Source organism: Musa acuminata, chromosome BXJ3-8 (genome assembly GCF_036884655.1).
Source record: "Musa acuminata AAA Group cultivar baxijiao chromosome BXJ3-8, Cavendish_Baxijiao_AAA, whole genome shotgun sequence".
Taxonomy (NCBI): Eukaryota; Viridiplantae; Streptophyta; class Magnoliopsida; order Zingiberales; family Musaceae; genus Musa; species Musa acuminata.
Window position 1 is genome coordinate 46,446,348 of NC_088356.1, and position 15,491 is coordinate 46,461,838.

At 38.0% G+C, this 15,491-nt stretch overlaps 1 protein-coding gene across 1 annotated transcript; it reads left to right on the forward strand.

Annotated features, from left to right (window-relative positions):
* The first annotated feature begins 297 nt into the window (after positions 1-297).
* LOC135646164 (uncharacterized) lies at positions 298-12,918 on the forward strand. The gene is made up of 19 exons (XM_065165388.1): positions 298-819; positions 932-1,006; positions 1,076-1,226; positions 2,433-2,501; positions 2,593-2,765; positions 3,218-3,355; positions 3,476-3,601; positions 4,359-4,457; positions 5,220-5,343; positions 5,479-5,542; positions 6,368-6,422; positions 6,505-6,629; positions 8,705-8,778; positions 10,258-10,307; positions 11,122-11,208; positions 11,291-11,341; positions 11,425-11,508; positions 12,405-12,455; positions 12,541-12,918. Exons 1-19 carry the CDS (start codon positions 487-489, stop codon positions 12,622-12,624), a joined length of 2,013 nt encoding a protein of 670 aa, XP_065021460.1. The 5' UTR covers positions 298-486; the 3' UTR covers positions 12,625-12,918.
* The last annotated feature ends 2,573 nt before the right edge of the window (positions 12,919-15,491 follow it).

Consider the following 15,491-nt stretch of genomic DNA (forward strand, 5'->3'; position numbering starts at 1 on the left):
TAGTTTGTCGATCAATAGGATTTTAATTTAACCCTGTCTACTAAAAAATGATTAGATGATTTTTATTATTTTATATCATATTTATAATCACATGATAAAAGATTCATATTATTTTATTATTATTGTTGTTATGGTTATGATTATCGATGTTAATTTGGAAAATATTGATGGGTTTTTGGTGGAGTCCATTAATATCCGCGCATCAATAACGAAATCAAATAAAATTAGTGAATTAGTGCCACTGTTGACTGGGCCTGACTCGGGTCGCCGACGCAATGCGTTAGACCATCTGCGACCGTCTCCTTTAAGGAAAACCCTAATCTCCTTCTCTGCTTCTCCCCTGCTAGCTCACAGTCTGGGCCATCGCCATCCCTCTTCCCAAAACCCTCGTCGACGAAGACGAAGGCTCCACCGTGCGGCACAGAATCCAAGCAGTCGGCGGTACCTCTCGCCGCCGCTGGTGGGTGAAGAAAGCGAGAGGAAGGAATGGCCACCCTGCTGCTCCGCGCTCTCCGCAGGCCGCTCCGGCCTTTCTCATCAGCCCCGGTCTCTCCCTTCCCCTTCTACTGCAGAACTCCCTCCTCCTCCTTCCGCCTCTTCTCCTCCGCTGCCGCGCACGCCGCGGCGCCGCCCTCCCCCGCCAGGACCGCGCTGGACCCCAGCAGGATCCGCAACGTGGCCGTCATAGCCCACGTCGACCACGGGAAGACCACCCTCATGGACCGGCTCCTCCGCCAGTGCGGCGCCGACATCCCCCACGAGCGCGCCCTCGATTCCATCAGTCTCGAGCGCGAGCGCGGTATCACCATCGCCTCCAAGGTATCGCCCCTCCGTTGCCATATCCGTCGGTGGAACTTGGTTATGTAGTAAGCACGTCGAACAGCTTGCATGCGTCGGCTAATCTTGAATTTTGATATCTCTGTGCTTTTAGGTGACTTCGATTTCTTGGAAGGACAATGAGCTCAACATGGTTGATACTCCCGGCCATGCTGATTTTGGTGGAGAAGTAAGTGAACAAGTGAATACGACGAAGTGATTGATTGGTTTGGAATAGTAACATGATATTGTTTCATAGGTAGAAAGAGTTGTTGGGATGGTCGAGGGAGCTGTCTTGGTTGTTGATGCTGGGGAAGGCCCTCTGGCACAGACAAAGTTTGTTGTTGCAAAGGCTTTAAAGCTCGGTTTGCGTCCAATTCTTCTCTTGAACAAGGTTGACAGACCTTCAGGTATGCCTGATAATCCCTTACTGAACATAGTGCCTAAATGTTTCTTATATATTAACTTCTAAAGCCTAATGCTTTACCTATTTTTTTGGTTCAAACATTAATAATAGGCATTGATAATTTTATCTTTGTTTACTTTGTAAGTTATCTGCTGTTATACTAGATGGTAAAAAAGGGCATGGTATTGAACGATTATGAAATGTAATGAGAATTTGTATGAGTTAGTTGTATGTCGCACTTGGTCTAATTAATTTTTGTCTCCGTTGTCACCTTAACATATTTCAAGTTTGCGCTGAAGCTTGTTAAATTACGTGTATAACTATTATTGCAGTCCCGAGAATGAAACTTGGGTGGTTTTTGTTAATCTCAAACAGCTTATTGTTCCACTTATCTTCAAAGTTCTTTCAAGAAGCTGAATACACACACAAGTTTGCTGGTGGTGTTTTACCCAAGGAGCTTCTTAATTCTGAATATATTAGGCATCAAATTGACCTACGATCTCTTCTTCTGTGTCTCATAAATAGTGTCATTTTCTTTTCTATAGCAGTAACTTCATTAATGAATTGGCATACAACCAGATGAAGCAAGATTATTTACCTTCACTCGATTTCTTAAATTATCATTCAACAATAAGGGATGGCCACAGGGTGGTAAACCTGAGGTTTCTTTGAAGCAGTTTGCAGCAGAATACAGAGAATATACTTAAGATCCAAAGAATGGTATGCAGGTGCACTTCTTAGTAGCATGATTAGGGTTGATGAGTGGGGTTTGGACTTTTGTCTTTTCAAGGTTTGGTTGCAGATTTGAAGTGAAATGGAAATAGTTAATGTAGGGTAATAAAGCTTCTAGGAGGCTGGAGTTTGTTGGGTTTCATTGTATTCTTTGGTGAGGTTTGGAGGAATGTTGAGGAGGCCTAAGTTGCTTCAAGTTGCCTTCCCATGCTATGCAATTTAAAATGTATCAGCAGCAGAAGAAAAGATCGAAGGGGGAAGAGAAAATATGTGCTGTGTTGTGTTTCTACTTGAATAATGAATTAAGGGTAACAATGACTAAATAATGGTATTTTACTTGGTTAATTTGTCTAATTATCATTATTCAGTAGCTGATAAAGCTATCGCATGAGGTTACATCTGTTTGTTAAAGATGCAGGTAAATTTGATATATATGTTTATATTCTAATAGCAAGTTTGTTATTCTTCTCTCTTGCAGTCTCTGAGGAGACATGCAATGAGGTTGAGAGCTTGGTGTTCGATCTTTTTGCAAATCTTGGTGCTACAGGTAGGCTTAGGTTTGAACTGAAGTGTTTTCAAAGGATTAAATTGTGTTGTGTTCATATAATATTGAGGTCCTCTTGATTGTCATTTTGCAGAGGAACAGCTAGACTTCCCAGTTCTTTATGCATCTGCCAAAGAAGGTTGGGCTTCCTTAACATTCACAAAAAATCCTGTGGCTGATGCAAGGAACATGTCACCATTACTTGATGCCATTATAAAGCATGTTCCTTCTCCAGCAGCAAATCTTGAGGCCCCATTTCAGATGCTGGTTAGTATAATTGTTTCAGAAACATGTTACACAATTTAAATGGTAACAATCCTTAATTTTATGTTTGTATTATTAGTATGCAACTTGCAGCTTATTTTCAATGCATTATGTGCTTCATTCAATTTTGGAAGTTTGTTCATAATAAGACTTTGTAATATGTAATATTAAGCAGCATGCATATATAATTATGCAGAAGTCCTTGCCATTGTCATATGGAGAGATAAAAGTAAACTTTTGTGGTACAGAGTTGAACTTCCTAACAATGAATTTCTTTCTCTGGTGACACCATCGGAAATAAAGCGCTGACTATATTTGTTTACATGGTTGCAAAGTGTCTTATCTCAATAGCATTCTTTAGGATGATGTATTAGAACTTCTAACTGAAGGCGAGTTTTGCTTTTGGCATCTCTTTGTACCAAAACATGAGAAACATGAACTATAGTATCTTGCAGGTGTCCATGATGGAACGTGATTTTTATCTTGGGCGAATTTTGACCGGTCGTATTTCATCAGGAATCATCCATATAGGAGATAAAATTCACGGTCTGAGGTGCACAGATAATGGAGCTGAGAAATTCGAGGAAGGAAAGGTTGGAAAATTAATAAATGGCTTTGCATCCATTTGTTGCCTGGCAGTTTACAGGCATGGTCAACCTTTGTCCGATCTGAACCTGTTCTGCATATCTGATTCTATCTGACTTATCATGTAGGTAACCAAGCTTATGAAAAAAAAGGGAACAAATATAATTATGATCGACAGTGCAGGAGCTGGTGATATCATATCTGTGGCTGGATTAACAAGTCCTTCAATTGGTCACACTGTGGCAAATGTTGAGGTTCGACATGTTCCGATATTTAATATTCTTGCATGTCAATAACTATGTACCTTGCCAAAATGAAAGATGTCATCAATTATTCCATTTAAAGTTGGTGCCAGGGTCCTATGCTTTTCAGTTATTTTCAGCATCAAAGTCCTGTGTCCTTTGGTATATTTTTGTTACTTAATATATTATGGTGCAAAGAGAACTTGTCCTACTCACATGAGTGGTATTAGTGGAAATAATCAAGGTTCGCAATACCGTACCATACCAGTATTTCGATCTGGGCTCGGTACCTGTACGGTATGGTATACCGAGCGATACACCCAGGTGTGTCGAGTACTGTATCACTGCTACAGTACTACAGTGCTACAGTGCACTCGGACCGGTAACAGTCGGTCCGCGTACCGACAACCTGTCGGACCGGTATGTACCGCCCGTACCGGGCGGTATGGTTCGGTACAGCAGACCCTGGAAATAACTATTGTGAGAAGGGGCATTTGCAATATCCTTTTAACCATATGTATGGTCGCCCTGATCTTTTCGTATGTCGTTATGGTCCATTTGGTATGTGATGCATGTTGGTCCCAGTAGGCGTTGGTTGGTTTGGGTGGATGGGTGAGCAGGGTTGCAATATGGATCTGGGCACACAAACCTCCATCTATTTTCATCAAGTTCATAAAATATTTGGAAGTTAAATTGCCGTTTTTATTTCTAAATCATATATGCATTTGTTGAAGTGGTTTATATGTGCTGAAAGATAATTGTACTTCAGGTCACAACTGCACTACCTACTGTTCAATTGGATCCTCCAACAATTTCTATGACTTTTGGTGTGAATGATTCCTCATTGGCTGGTCGCGATGGGACCCATGTAAGTAGCATAAAAACTATCACATGATTTTGTACGGTTAACTTTTTTATAGGTTGCTGCATCTTGTTCCCATGGTATATTATACAACAATAATAATAACAACAACATAGCCATAAGTTCCGACGTTATTCTTTACCACGGTACATTATAAGAAAAAAAATATTATTTTTAAATGCTTGGTTTGCCCATTCATATGTTTATTTGATTTGTTCCTAGTGTTTTTTGATGAACAATTTGGATTGTTATGTTAATCTGAGAAGCATCTTGTGTACACACCTGTGAGAATAGAAACCTTTTGCATATTTTCTTTATTATAAATGTAGGAATTGGAGTTTGTATACTTGTGATTTTCTAGTATCCCTATTCATGTCTTGCAGGTACAAATAATATTACTGGTTTATTAGGATAACAGAGGTCAAATTTCTGGAAGTTGCCAATGCTTATGTTGAATAGTTGATATTTAAACCACTTTGCACCTGAAATATCATTCAAAGATTGATTTCAATTAATAAGACATGGAGAGACATGCTTGTCATGGTTCATCTTACACGAATTCTCTTTTTTGTCGTTGAATACATAACAACCTCTGCATAATGGCCATCTTTACCTTTTTTGCTTTATACCTTTTTTTTTTTGTGTTTTTGCATCACAAAGTAGATAATGATACTTGTTATGCTGGTATAGCATATGGTTTATCTGAATTATTTCTGTGTTCATCCTTCCTTAATTCATTTTCTTTTTTTCTGAACAATATGATTATAGTTGACCGGAGGAAAAATCGGGGATCGTCTGTTATCAGAAGCGGAAACAAATCTTGCAATAAATGTTCTTCCTGGACAATTATCAGATTCATATGAAGTTCAAGGAAGGGGCGAGCTTCAGTTAGGTTGTTATTTTTATAGTTTATTCATTTTATTTTTATTTACTTTTTATTTTATCATTTTTTACTTATCATTCAGTTTATTATTTGTTTGCAATTTGTTGTTTGTGTCAGATATTTTACCTTTTGTCAAATTTTCAGGTATATTAATCGAGAACATGAGACGTGAAGGATTTGAACTCTCAGTATCACCCCCAAGAGTGATGTAAGTTTTTGGCACTTCAGTGTAATTAACTCTTTTATTGATTGCATCTCAATGATCTCATATATCAGGGTTGAGACGTCTTTTTGCATTTTTGCGTATAGATTTATACTGCAATGGGGCATCTGTAGTGCTACTCATCTTTGTTTACAATAATGATGCATCCTGCTAGGTTTAGGGAGTGCTGTTGTGACCTGCACTCATCACTGATTGCTACTACATATCAACTACATATGTTAATTGTTTTAGATAAATGTGAAAATGATGTGGTTATGCATGGGCATGCATATCATATCTAATATGTTGGTATTCTTTTAGACAATGTATATCCTGTAGTATTGGTGTATGTTGTGTGCATGTGCATACATGTAGACCTATGTCTTATGTGATTAACCTCGGTACGTATCCTACACGATATATTATACAAAAAGTATAGTATCTCTGTTTACTAAAAAAATGACATTTTGTGCATACAACACACATATGCATGTACTGCTGATGCTTTTGTGCATATGTATATATGCAAACATTGTAAGCAAAGGGTGAAGCCCCTTCAATTTTGCTTTGTATTGGACTGGTTGTTTCTCAGTTCTCATCACACTGATTTGAAGCTGTTATGGCTGTTTGAAGGGCTATCTGCACTTTCTTTGATTTTCAGATAAAGTTTGCTTCTCTACACTTTGATGGATGTACTGAATAACTTTGCTATTTGATAATTTCACTGCAAACTTATCTGTACAAAGATCAGTTTTTAGAAAGTTTTGATTAAGAATTATTACTTTAGATGTAACATGCATAAGGTAGTGAAAGTTTTCTTTGTGGATGCAGGTATAAGATGGAGAACAACCAGAAGCTAGAGCCTATAGAAGAAGTAACGATTGAGGTACTCACTAGAACAACTTTGTTTGGTGAGCAATTTATTTTGTCAAATGAGCACATGAATTATGTGTAAGTTTATATTACAGGTTAATGATGAGCATGTTGGCCTTGTCATGGAAGCCCTTTCACATAGACGGGCTGAAGTGACGGACATGGGTCCTGTTCCAGGGACTACTGGCAGGACTAGAATGTCTTTGACTTGTCCCTCTAGGTTAGTGGCTACAGTTTGCTGCAGCTTTTTATATTTCACTGGTTTATCTGTGTAAAATTCATGTTTTTTGTTCCTTGTTTCAACAGTTTTAATTGTACAATGCAATCTTGTATTTTTTTAGTTTCAACATCAGATCTTTCCAAGATAAATTTGCTGATTAATATGGGTGATTCTTTGCTTAATTTGCAGTATCTCTGTTCTCTTAATTTTGTGATTGAGAACTTGTGATAGAAGTAGTAGGACATTGAACTACTAAAAGAATATAGATGGCTTCAGTGGCAAAGACTGAAATGCTCAGCACATTGGTTTCGTAGATCCTAAATTCTTTTCTGCAGTTTAGATAATTGATTAGGATCAGTTACTGTGCAATGCCTATAATTGGATGTTTAGTTACCTTATGCATGTTACATATCTGCAGTTTATTTGTTATCTTCTGGAACATAATTCTTTATGATTTTGTGTGATTGGATATCTGAATGACGTGTTCACTCCACTTTTCTGCATTGAATATATTTAAAGTTTTATATGGGATACTTGATAGTTACCTATTGCTTTCTTATTAGCTAGTTTAAATTTCATTTTTGTATGTGACATTTTATCCTCTGATTACTGCATATTGACTGAAAATATAAATATTTTCTAAAATCCTATTAAATTTAGTTAGAAGTCTTATTCCAAATGGTTAGAGATGTATATGGTCATTAGAGAATTTGGCATTTTTACTAACACAATGATTGTTTTGAAAAAGAAATTTATTAAGGGTGTTTTGGAATTTATCTCAGAAGTGACATTGAAATTTGAGTACCGATCAAAGTTTTGGCTTTGTTTAGACTAAAATTGCAACTGTATTCTACAAGTGACAGTTGGCCCCATTACTACGCAAGAGTCTACAACAACCCTTGTTCATATATAATGCACGTGACCACCACACAAGGATGATGAAGCTGAGCGTCTTTTTGTGATCCTTAGACTTGACTCATGCTATCTGTAATACCATTGAGTGGTTCATGCAAATGATATCAGAGCAACTAATATTGGATATGGTGTAGTGTTGGATATATTGGATATAGTGAGTGATTTGGGCATCTGGGTTTGATTCTAGACTATATTGGTCCTCCTTCAGTGGATGAGATTGTGGTGCCCTAATGTAGTTCCTTCAATGGATTCACAAAGGTTAGATGGGTCTACCACCATTAACTCAGGTTTAAATATTTTGAGTCAACGGTTCAATGTCAACAGGTTGGGTTAGTTACTCATCGTGCTGGGTCATGACATTGTCTCTCCAAAACAAGTGATACTTGTCTAGGTTTAAAATTTTTGCTCAATAACTGTTTTGGCAAGACTTGTCAGATCGATATGATACTAGTTTACCGAGCAGTAACAACCGATTTTGTCTAGTGTCACTCAAGTGAATATTAAAAAGACAAACATCGGAGATTGCAAGCTCTGTGGTCTGATAGACTGATGCTGGTCTTTGGTTGGACCAGTAAATACTGACTGACAATGTAATGGTTCGATATGTACAAAACCTTGTTACTTGCGTGTTACATTTGTTTGCAAATTGTAAAAGACAACACCTGCATTTTGAGTGACTAGACTATTTATGATTCTTTCCAAAGTTAAATTTGCATTCATGGTATCTCTTCCAACATGAGATGCTTCTCAGAAAAAGAACACTAAGTTCTATTGGTACTAAATGCATATCTCTACTACATGGTGCTGTAATTGGGGTTACCTGTTTTAAACAAAATTCAAAGCTAGTGAAAGCTGCACTTTGAAAAGATTGTATATAAGTGAATCATGTGACCCCAGTTTTTTTTAGAGCATATATTTTTTAGTAGAGCCGGTATATTAAAGCCATGTGACATGATTTAACTTTTTTATCTCCACTTACAATCACAATGTACTTTGGCCTCCATGAACTTTGTCTGTTCATTACTTTGTTATACTTCCATGGTTCCACCTCCCAAAGCTTGTCAAATTACACAAACTAATTCCATAAAACACCATTTTAATCATTTTTGGATCATTTATTTATCTTAAAAGTACTGCATTGGATTTTTTTCTTAATGCAGGGGCCTAGTTGGGTATAGAAGTGTATTCAGCAGCGACACTCGTGGCACTGGATTCATGCACCGTGCTTTTTTATGTATGTACATTAGACTTTATCATGCATGATAATTATGAAATTATGCATTTGTTATAGCCTTTCAGAGTTATTTTTATATGTGTTTTTGTCAGTACCATCTTATGATTACTTCTCAGCTTTTTTTTGGCATATACTTTATGAGGGATTCTTCCATATTTTAATAGATGCTGCTTTAAGGTTTTGTTTGTACCATGGAATTGCTGTGAAAATCTCATTATTGAATTTAATAACAAACAAACCACAAAAATTGGTGTGTGGTGGTTTGGCTGCTCTCATTTTCTTGTATTGCTATGCCTAACAGCATTTAGATGCAGAGCAAAATATAGATTCAATCAAGGTTCGCAATACCGTACCGTATCGGTATTTCGACATGGGCTCGGTACCGGTACGGTACGGTATACCGAGTGGTACACCCAGGTGTACCGAGTACTGTAGCACTACTACAGTGATACAGTACCTCGGATCGGTAACAGTCGGTCCGCGTACCGAAAACTTATCGGACCGGTACATACCGCCCGTACCGGGCGGTACGGCTCGGTACGGCAGACCCTGGATTCAACTGCAACTATTAAACAGCTTCAACTATTTCTCTAGAAAAAATAGTGAGTCCAATATTAAGGGCATCTATGACCAAAGTCAATAACTTTAATATTGATGGATCACCTCTGTTCTTTTGACTTTCCGGGTGCTCATATAAACAAATACTCTAGGGGTGCGTCAAATCGGGAGTAATAAGTTAGTTTTGAAGCAGTTGGATTCGTCAAATCTGGAGTTGTCATTGTCAGATATTAAACTTTTTGTTCTCTGTACTTGAGTCACATGACTCTCCAGCAAGAGTTATGCACTACTTTCATAGGTGTAGGGTCACGACTATGGGTTCAAGGTACTGGTCTTGAAAGGTAGGGACTAACTTCCGATCCCATCTACATGGAATGTCAGCCGACACCCGGGTGGGCAGGCCTGCTCATGTAAGTGACCGTCTTTAGCATAAGACGGCTTGGGAAGTTATTGACTGAAAGTGCTTAGTGAGTCCGTAGTCCCTCTCTTGCCGAATCCTACCTACTTGCTGAATCCTATCTATACATGGAATAGCTTGAACTCATGGAACTCCCTGGAGTAAGATCCAAGAACCTTCTTTTGGGCATCCTACTTTCTAATTAAAATAGGATCAACTTTCTTCAACTGAAACAGCCCATGTAACTATTACGAGCACCTTTATTTCATCATTGCATGATAGCACAATAGCTTCATAAGAGATTCTTAACCAAATTAGGATTACAAGTTTTTTTATGTGTTCTACAATAATACGGCTATATTTATATATTTAGTAGCGAGTATGATTTCTGGTTGACGAGTTTGTAAGTTCTACAGTCGTGTAGTTTGAAGTTTGAACTACCTTTGTCTTTTATTCTCTGAAGTATTTCTCTTATGGTACAAACTGGATGCCATTTTTTATGTACAAATTGTATTTCTTTGCAGCATACTCAAAGCATCGGGGTGCACTTGGGAACGTCAGGAAGGGAGTACTAGTAAGTCCTTCCCTGTCAATTCTATAAAAGTTTTAGTAATCGGTGAAATCTTGAACTACTATTAGTGTGAATCACTCCATTGAATAATTTGATGGAAAAACACTATTCAAATCAATTCCTTCTGTTGAAATTAAAAGTACTATTTAATAATAGTGTAAGCTATTAAATAATTATCAACAAATGACATTGTGTTCATCATGCAAAAGCACTAATTTTCTCATGAGTTTCCCTTCTTAAAAGTTGATCACAGAATCTGAAAACTGTCTTTGTAACTATGATTATATGTTGTCCAGCCGTGATTAGATTAATTATCCATTAACTGTCATATCAATCCCTTCATTGTTTTTTTAATATCCCAAATTGTAGTTCTTTCTATACTTAGGTTGTTAGTAACCTTATCCTTCAATGGTATCTCAACTATTGGAGTCTTGCACATTGATCCGTAGTAATTATCCAAATAGGTAGCACAGACTTAATAGAACCTTTGTTTTATATGTTATTACTAGCTTTCACATGACTGTGACACATCCATTATAAGGTCAGGAACTAGAAAGATCTAATGCTTGTATTTACTCCTGATAAGGAATGAATTGGCAAACTTATATAACTGCTATTAAAAACATTTTGATGTTTGATGAAGCAAACACTGCTATTGCAGACTGATATGACAATTTCATTGCATGTGACATCTTGTGACTTTTTTCTTTCAATAAAAAAGATGATACAAGATGACTTCTCAGTCTAGTACTTTCACGTCCAACATATGCCTTAATTTGTTACAATTGCAAGATCTTCTTAATTGCTTCTGTAACAGATATCTGTTGGCAATGGAATCATCACTGCACATGCACTTATGAGTTTGGAAGCTCGTGGAACTCTCTTTGTCTCGCCTGGAATGGAGGTTATTCCTTGATGTGATTATCTTTCTTGCTGTTACCACCATAGGATTGACAGACTTATTACCTCTTATTTTGTGTCTGAAGACCTACGAGGGAATGATTGTTGGTGAACACTCACGTGATTCTGATCTTGATGTAAGGGGAATTTACTCATCAACTCTGATGTTTTTGTTACTAATATTCTATTTGCAATGATTGTACAAAATTGTTATGATTAGGTAAACCCTGTAAGGACGAAGGAGTTGACAAACATTCGAGCACCCGGGAAGGATGAAAATGTCAGGCTTTCCCCACCTCGTTTGGTATGTTCTTTTACAAGTGTTCAGCATTTTGTTTCAGGGGTACATCCTTCCATGTCAACTTTTGGTATTGGAATTTAACTTGTTTCATTGGAACCAAGCACATCTTGTTTTAGTTCACATTTTATTACTGCTATATGAACTATTCATATTGGTGATAGTTCACTTTGGACCGTTGAATCCTCATAATCAATTTTTGCTTAAACTTTTGCAACATCGTTTTGCTTTTAGTGTCATCTAGAATAGAAATTGTGATTGTTAAACTTTGTCCTTTCTCGAGTTTTTTTCTACTTTTCATATATTATCTTTTCACATAAGATAGTATGCATGAATAACTTTATGTGGTTTTTGATTAAAGGCATAGATGAAATAATGTAGATCGTAACTATTTATTTTTTTAAAGGATGGAATCTCTTAAACACCATAAGGAATTTAGAAACCAGGAAAATGAAGTATAGACCTTAGTGTATACTATGAAGAGCTTTTGTTAAACGTATGCGAATAAAGATCATAAGAACCTTTACTAGGTTAAAAGCAAGATTAAGTGTATAATTGTTTTTCATGCTCTAAACATGAACATATTTAATTTGCATGTGTGGTTGAGCTAGTGCTCTTTTGGGAAAATTGAAGCCTTGACATAAAATCGATTATTAAACATATGAAAATGATGTACACCATTAACATGATTGGAATTATTAAAAGACATGGGTAATTAGCAAGAGTTCTTGCATTGCACTGGATCGAGCATTCAAAGAATGTAGTCCTAGATTGTAGCTCTGTATGAGCAACTTGAATGTAGCAGTTTTTGCAGCAGGAGCTGAAGTTGAGTAGATGGGATGATTAGGACAAAACATAGCACAGACCTTGCTGACTTTTTTTTTGGTAAACAAAATGTGCAGATGAGTCTAGAAGAGGCCATTGGTTATGTTGCTTCTGATGAGCTTATCGAGGTAAGTCTTCTTCTAATGGTTCCCTTCCAATCTTGTGTTGATTTGTCATGCCTCTTATCTGTGAATGAACTCATTATTCCCACAGGTAACGCCAAAAGCCGTGAGATTGAGAAAAAGATATCTCGATGCCAATAAAAGGAAGATGATGAAAAATAAGCCAAAAGATTGAAGACAGAATATTAACTGTACATTTATTGGCTATGAAGGAGATGGATATTGAACGACACAAAGTTGCATCATGACACACAGTTGACACCAAATTATTACTATTATTATTATTATTATCATCATCATTATCATGTTTTGATGGACCAAAAATTTTTGATATTTGAGCATTTTTTAAAGATGTATTTCGAATTGATGAATAAGCAATCAAATAGAATTTGATGCTGCTACGGGAAAATATATATTCATGTTACCATGGAATGAAAATATATATTGATAAAAGACAATATTTTATTCATGGATAATTTTGAGGTTGAGCAGTGATGTTGCACCTAAATTCTATGTAAAATTTATCTTTTATTATCATTGTTGATAATGCTATTATTATCAGTAGTATTAATATCATTATCTTTTCCCTCTTTTATTTTTTTTAAGTAGGTCTGGTAATCCACACACTGTTGTTAATGCTTCTCTTGGCTGGTACTGAGACGTTATTTATTTTTTCTTGAAAAGGTTACTGAGGTGTTTGATATCTTATTCAAACACATACCGAAGGGTAGTCCCAAGGAAGTGGCTCCAAGAAATCAAACCTCATCTCCAAAGTTCCAACAGTATACTTGAAGGCCTCTCATTAAATGCCTACACAACCCTAGCCCTAGGAAATTACTTGGCTGCAGTATACTTGGAACGGAAAATGATATGCTCTATGGTCCAAGTATTCCCAGATCATCCCCCTGCCATATGGTTGCAGGCTTTAGGGCGGCCTGATCAGCTACGGTAAATAGGAAAATCACTGTGGAAAACTATGAAATGTATGATTCTTAACACTGTTCTAGGTCAAAAATAAAAGGGTACAAAAAGGCATCATCCATGCTTGGGGAATCTCTCTGCCGAAGCTCGTACGATACAGTAATGATAGTGAGAGAACAACCACTATGCAGGATTAAGAATAATCTCGAGCAATGGAGAAGAAATCAATCGGGAGTCGTTTACCAACTGCTGATTGAGAAGGAAAAGCCAGGGGTTTTCCCCACAGTAATCAATCTCTTCCGTCCAGGCCATCCAGGAAAGGAGGGGTGAAGCTGCACGGGAGAATCCGGTTGCGGTGGATTCAAGCTACAATTCCCCAGTGGATATCACTAAACAATGCATGCATGTCGCTTCACGTAGCCCTTCCTCGGCCAAACTAGACGACAACCTGCCTGCTGCTTCTTTATTTCTCCTAAAGCAAAAAAGATTAGTTGCTGCTGCTGCTGTTGCTGCTGCACCTGCACATGATGCAGCACCAACAGCGGCCCTCGTCAGGCGCCGACCTCGCTTCGACTCGCTCCAAAATTTTCCGTGCCATGGCCGCAGGTCTGCAGCGAGGCTTCCTAACTCCTCCCACCTCGACCCCACCCTGCTGCGATCCGCGGAGTTCTGCATGCACTCAACACCCAAAAGTCCGGTCCAACTTGGTACTTCAAAATCTCTGCTGCATGTGCTTGGGGGAGTGCATGCATTTAGAGCGGGGCATGTTGGTGCATTAATGCCGTGCACGTGAGCTTGTGGATGATCGTTGTTTGCGAAGCGACTTCCATTTCTCTCTCTCTCTCTCTCTCTCCCCGTTATCCTCCTCAAACCGTATGCATGTTGATGTTCCCATATCGATGCATAGGAGCATTCACTGTGGCCCATGTGAAGTGTGAAGGCTGTACTTTAAACCCCATTTTGCACGTAAAGCATGTAACCTATTATGTGGTAGGAGGATTAGGGACTTATAATTAGTTAGAACTCTTCGTGAATGTGATTAAAATATATCTTTAAATTGAGTGACATATATATATATATATATATATATATATATATATATATATATATATATATATATATATATAAGCCATGTCAATCCGGCTTCCCTTGGACTGCAATTCTCTCTTCTTTTCCATCTTCACAGTAGGCAGAGTGCTATCGGGGTGAGTTGCCTTGGGGGATGACCACAATAAATAGTGTTTCCATTTACACGGCATGAAGATTCCCGACACAGGCGCTTTTATTAGCTCTCAGCCAACTAACTCCACACTACCCCGCCATTGCTGCTGCTTGCATTGAGAGAGAGAGAGAGAGAGAGAGAGAGAGCGAGAGAGAAAGTCTTTCTTCAGCAGCTTTTTCTTTCTCCTTCTCTCATGGATGATAGGTGTAGAGAGAGAGAGAGAGAGTCTTTGTTCAGCAGCTTTTTCTTCTCTTTCTCTCATGGATGATAGATATGGACACACCGTCACGCTGGTTTGCTTGAGTGATCATCCGATTCCACGCATACACAACGGAGAACCGCACACCTCCACACGTCGCCGTCACCTCACTCCACCCAGGACACATTTTGCTCCATTGCTGGCATTGGCGATGGGATTGGCGTCCCGCAGTTTTCGCTCCACCGTACAAGACATCTGAGTCATTCAACCCTCTTATTTTATGCCTCCCCTCCTAAATGAAGTAATCCATTCTTTGAGATCTGTGGCCACAATAATACCATACAGTCGATGGCCATCTTTGCTTCCTCTCTCTCTCTCTCTCTCTCTCTACTCTTTGCAGTAGATTTTATGCGAAGAAGATCACCGATCTCACCATCATCAAAAGCTTCTCTAACTACGTTTTGAAGACTACCGAAGAGTAGTACGTGCAATCAATCAACAGAAAGAATGGAGTTGGCAGAAGAGGAGAGAGTGAGGGCTTGGGCGATGCCATGAGTGCTCCATGCGTGTGCATCAAAGAGCATAACATCTCTCAGTTTAGATCAGAACATAATGTTTGTTTGAAATTTCGGGTCAGATTAGGTTTAGATTTTTGGGGTACTTTCTGCATCGACACTCATATGGTTGGTGTCAAATTCTT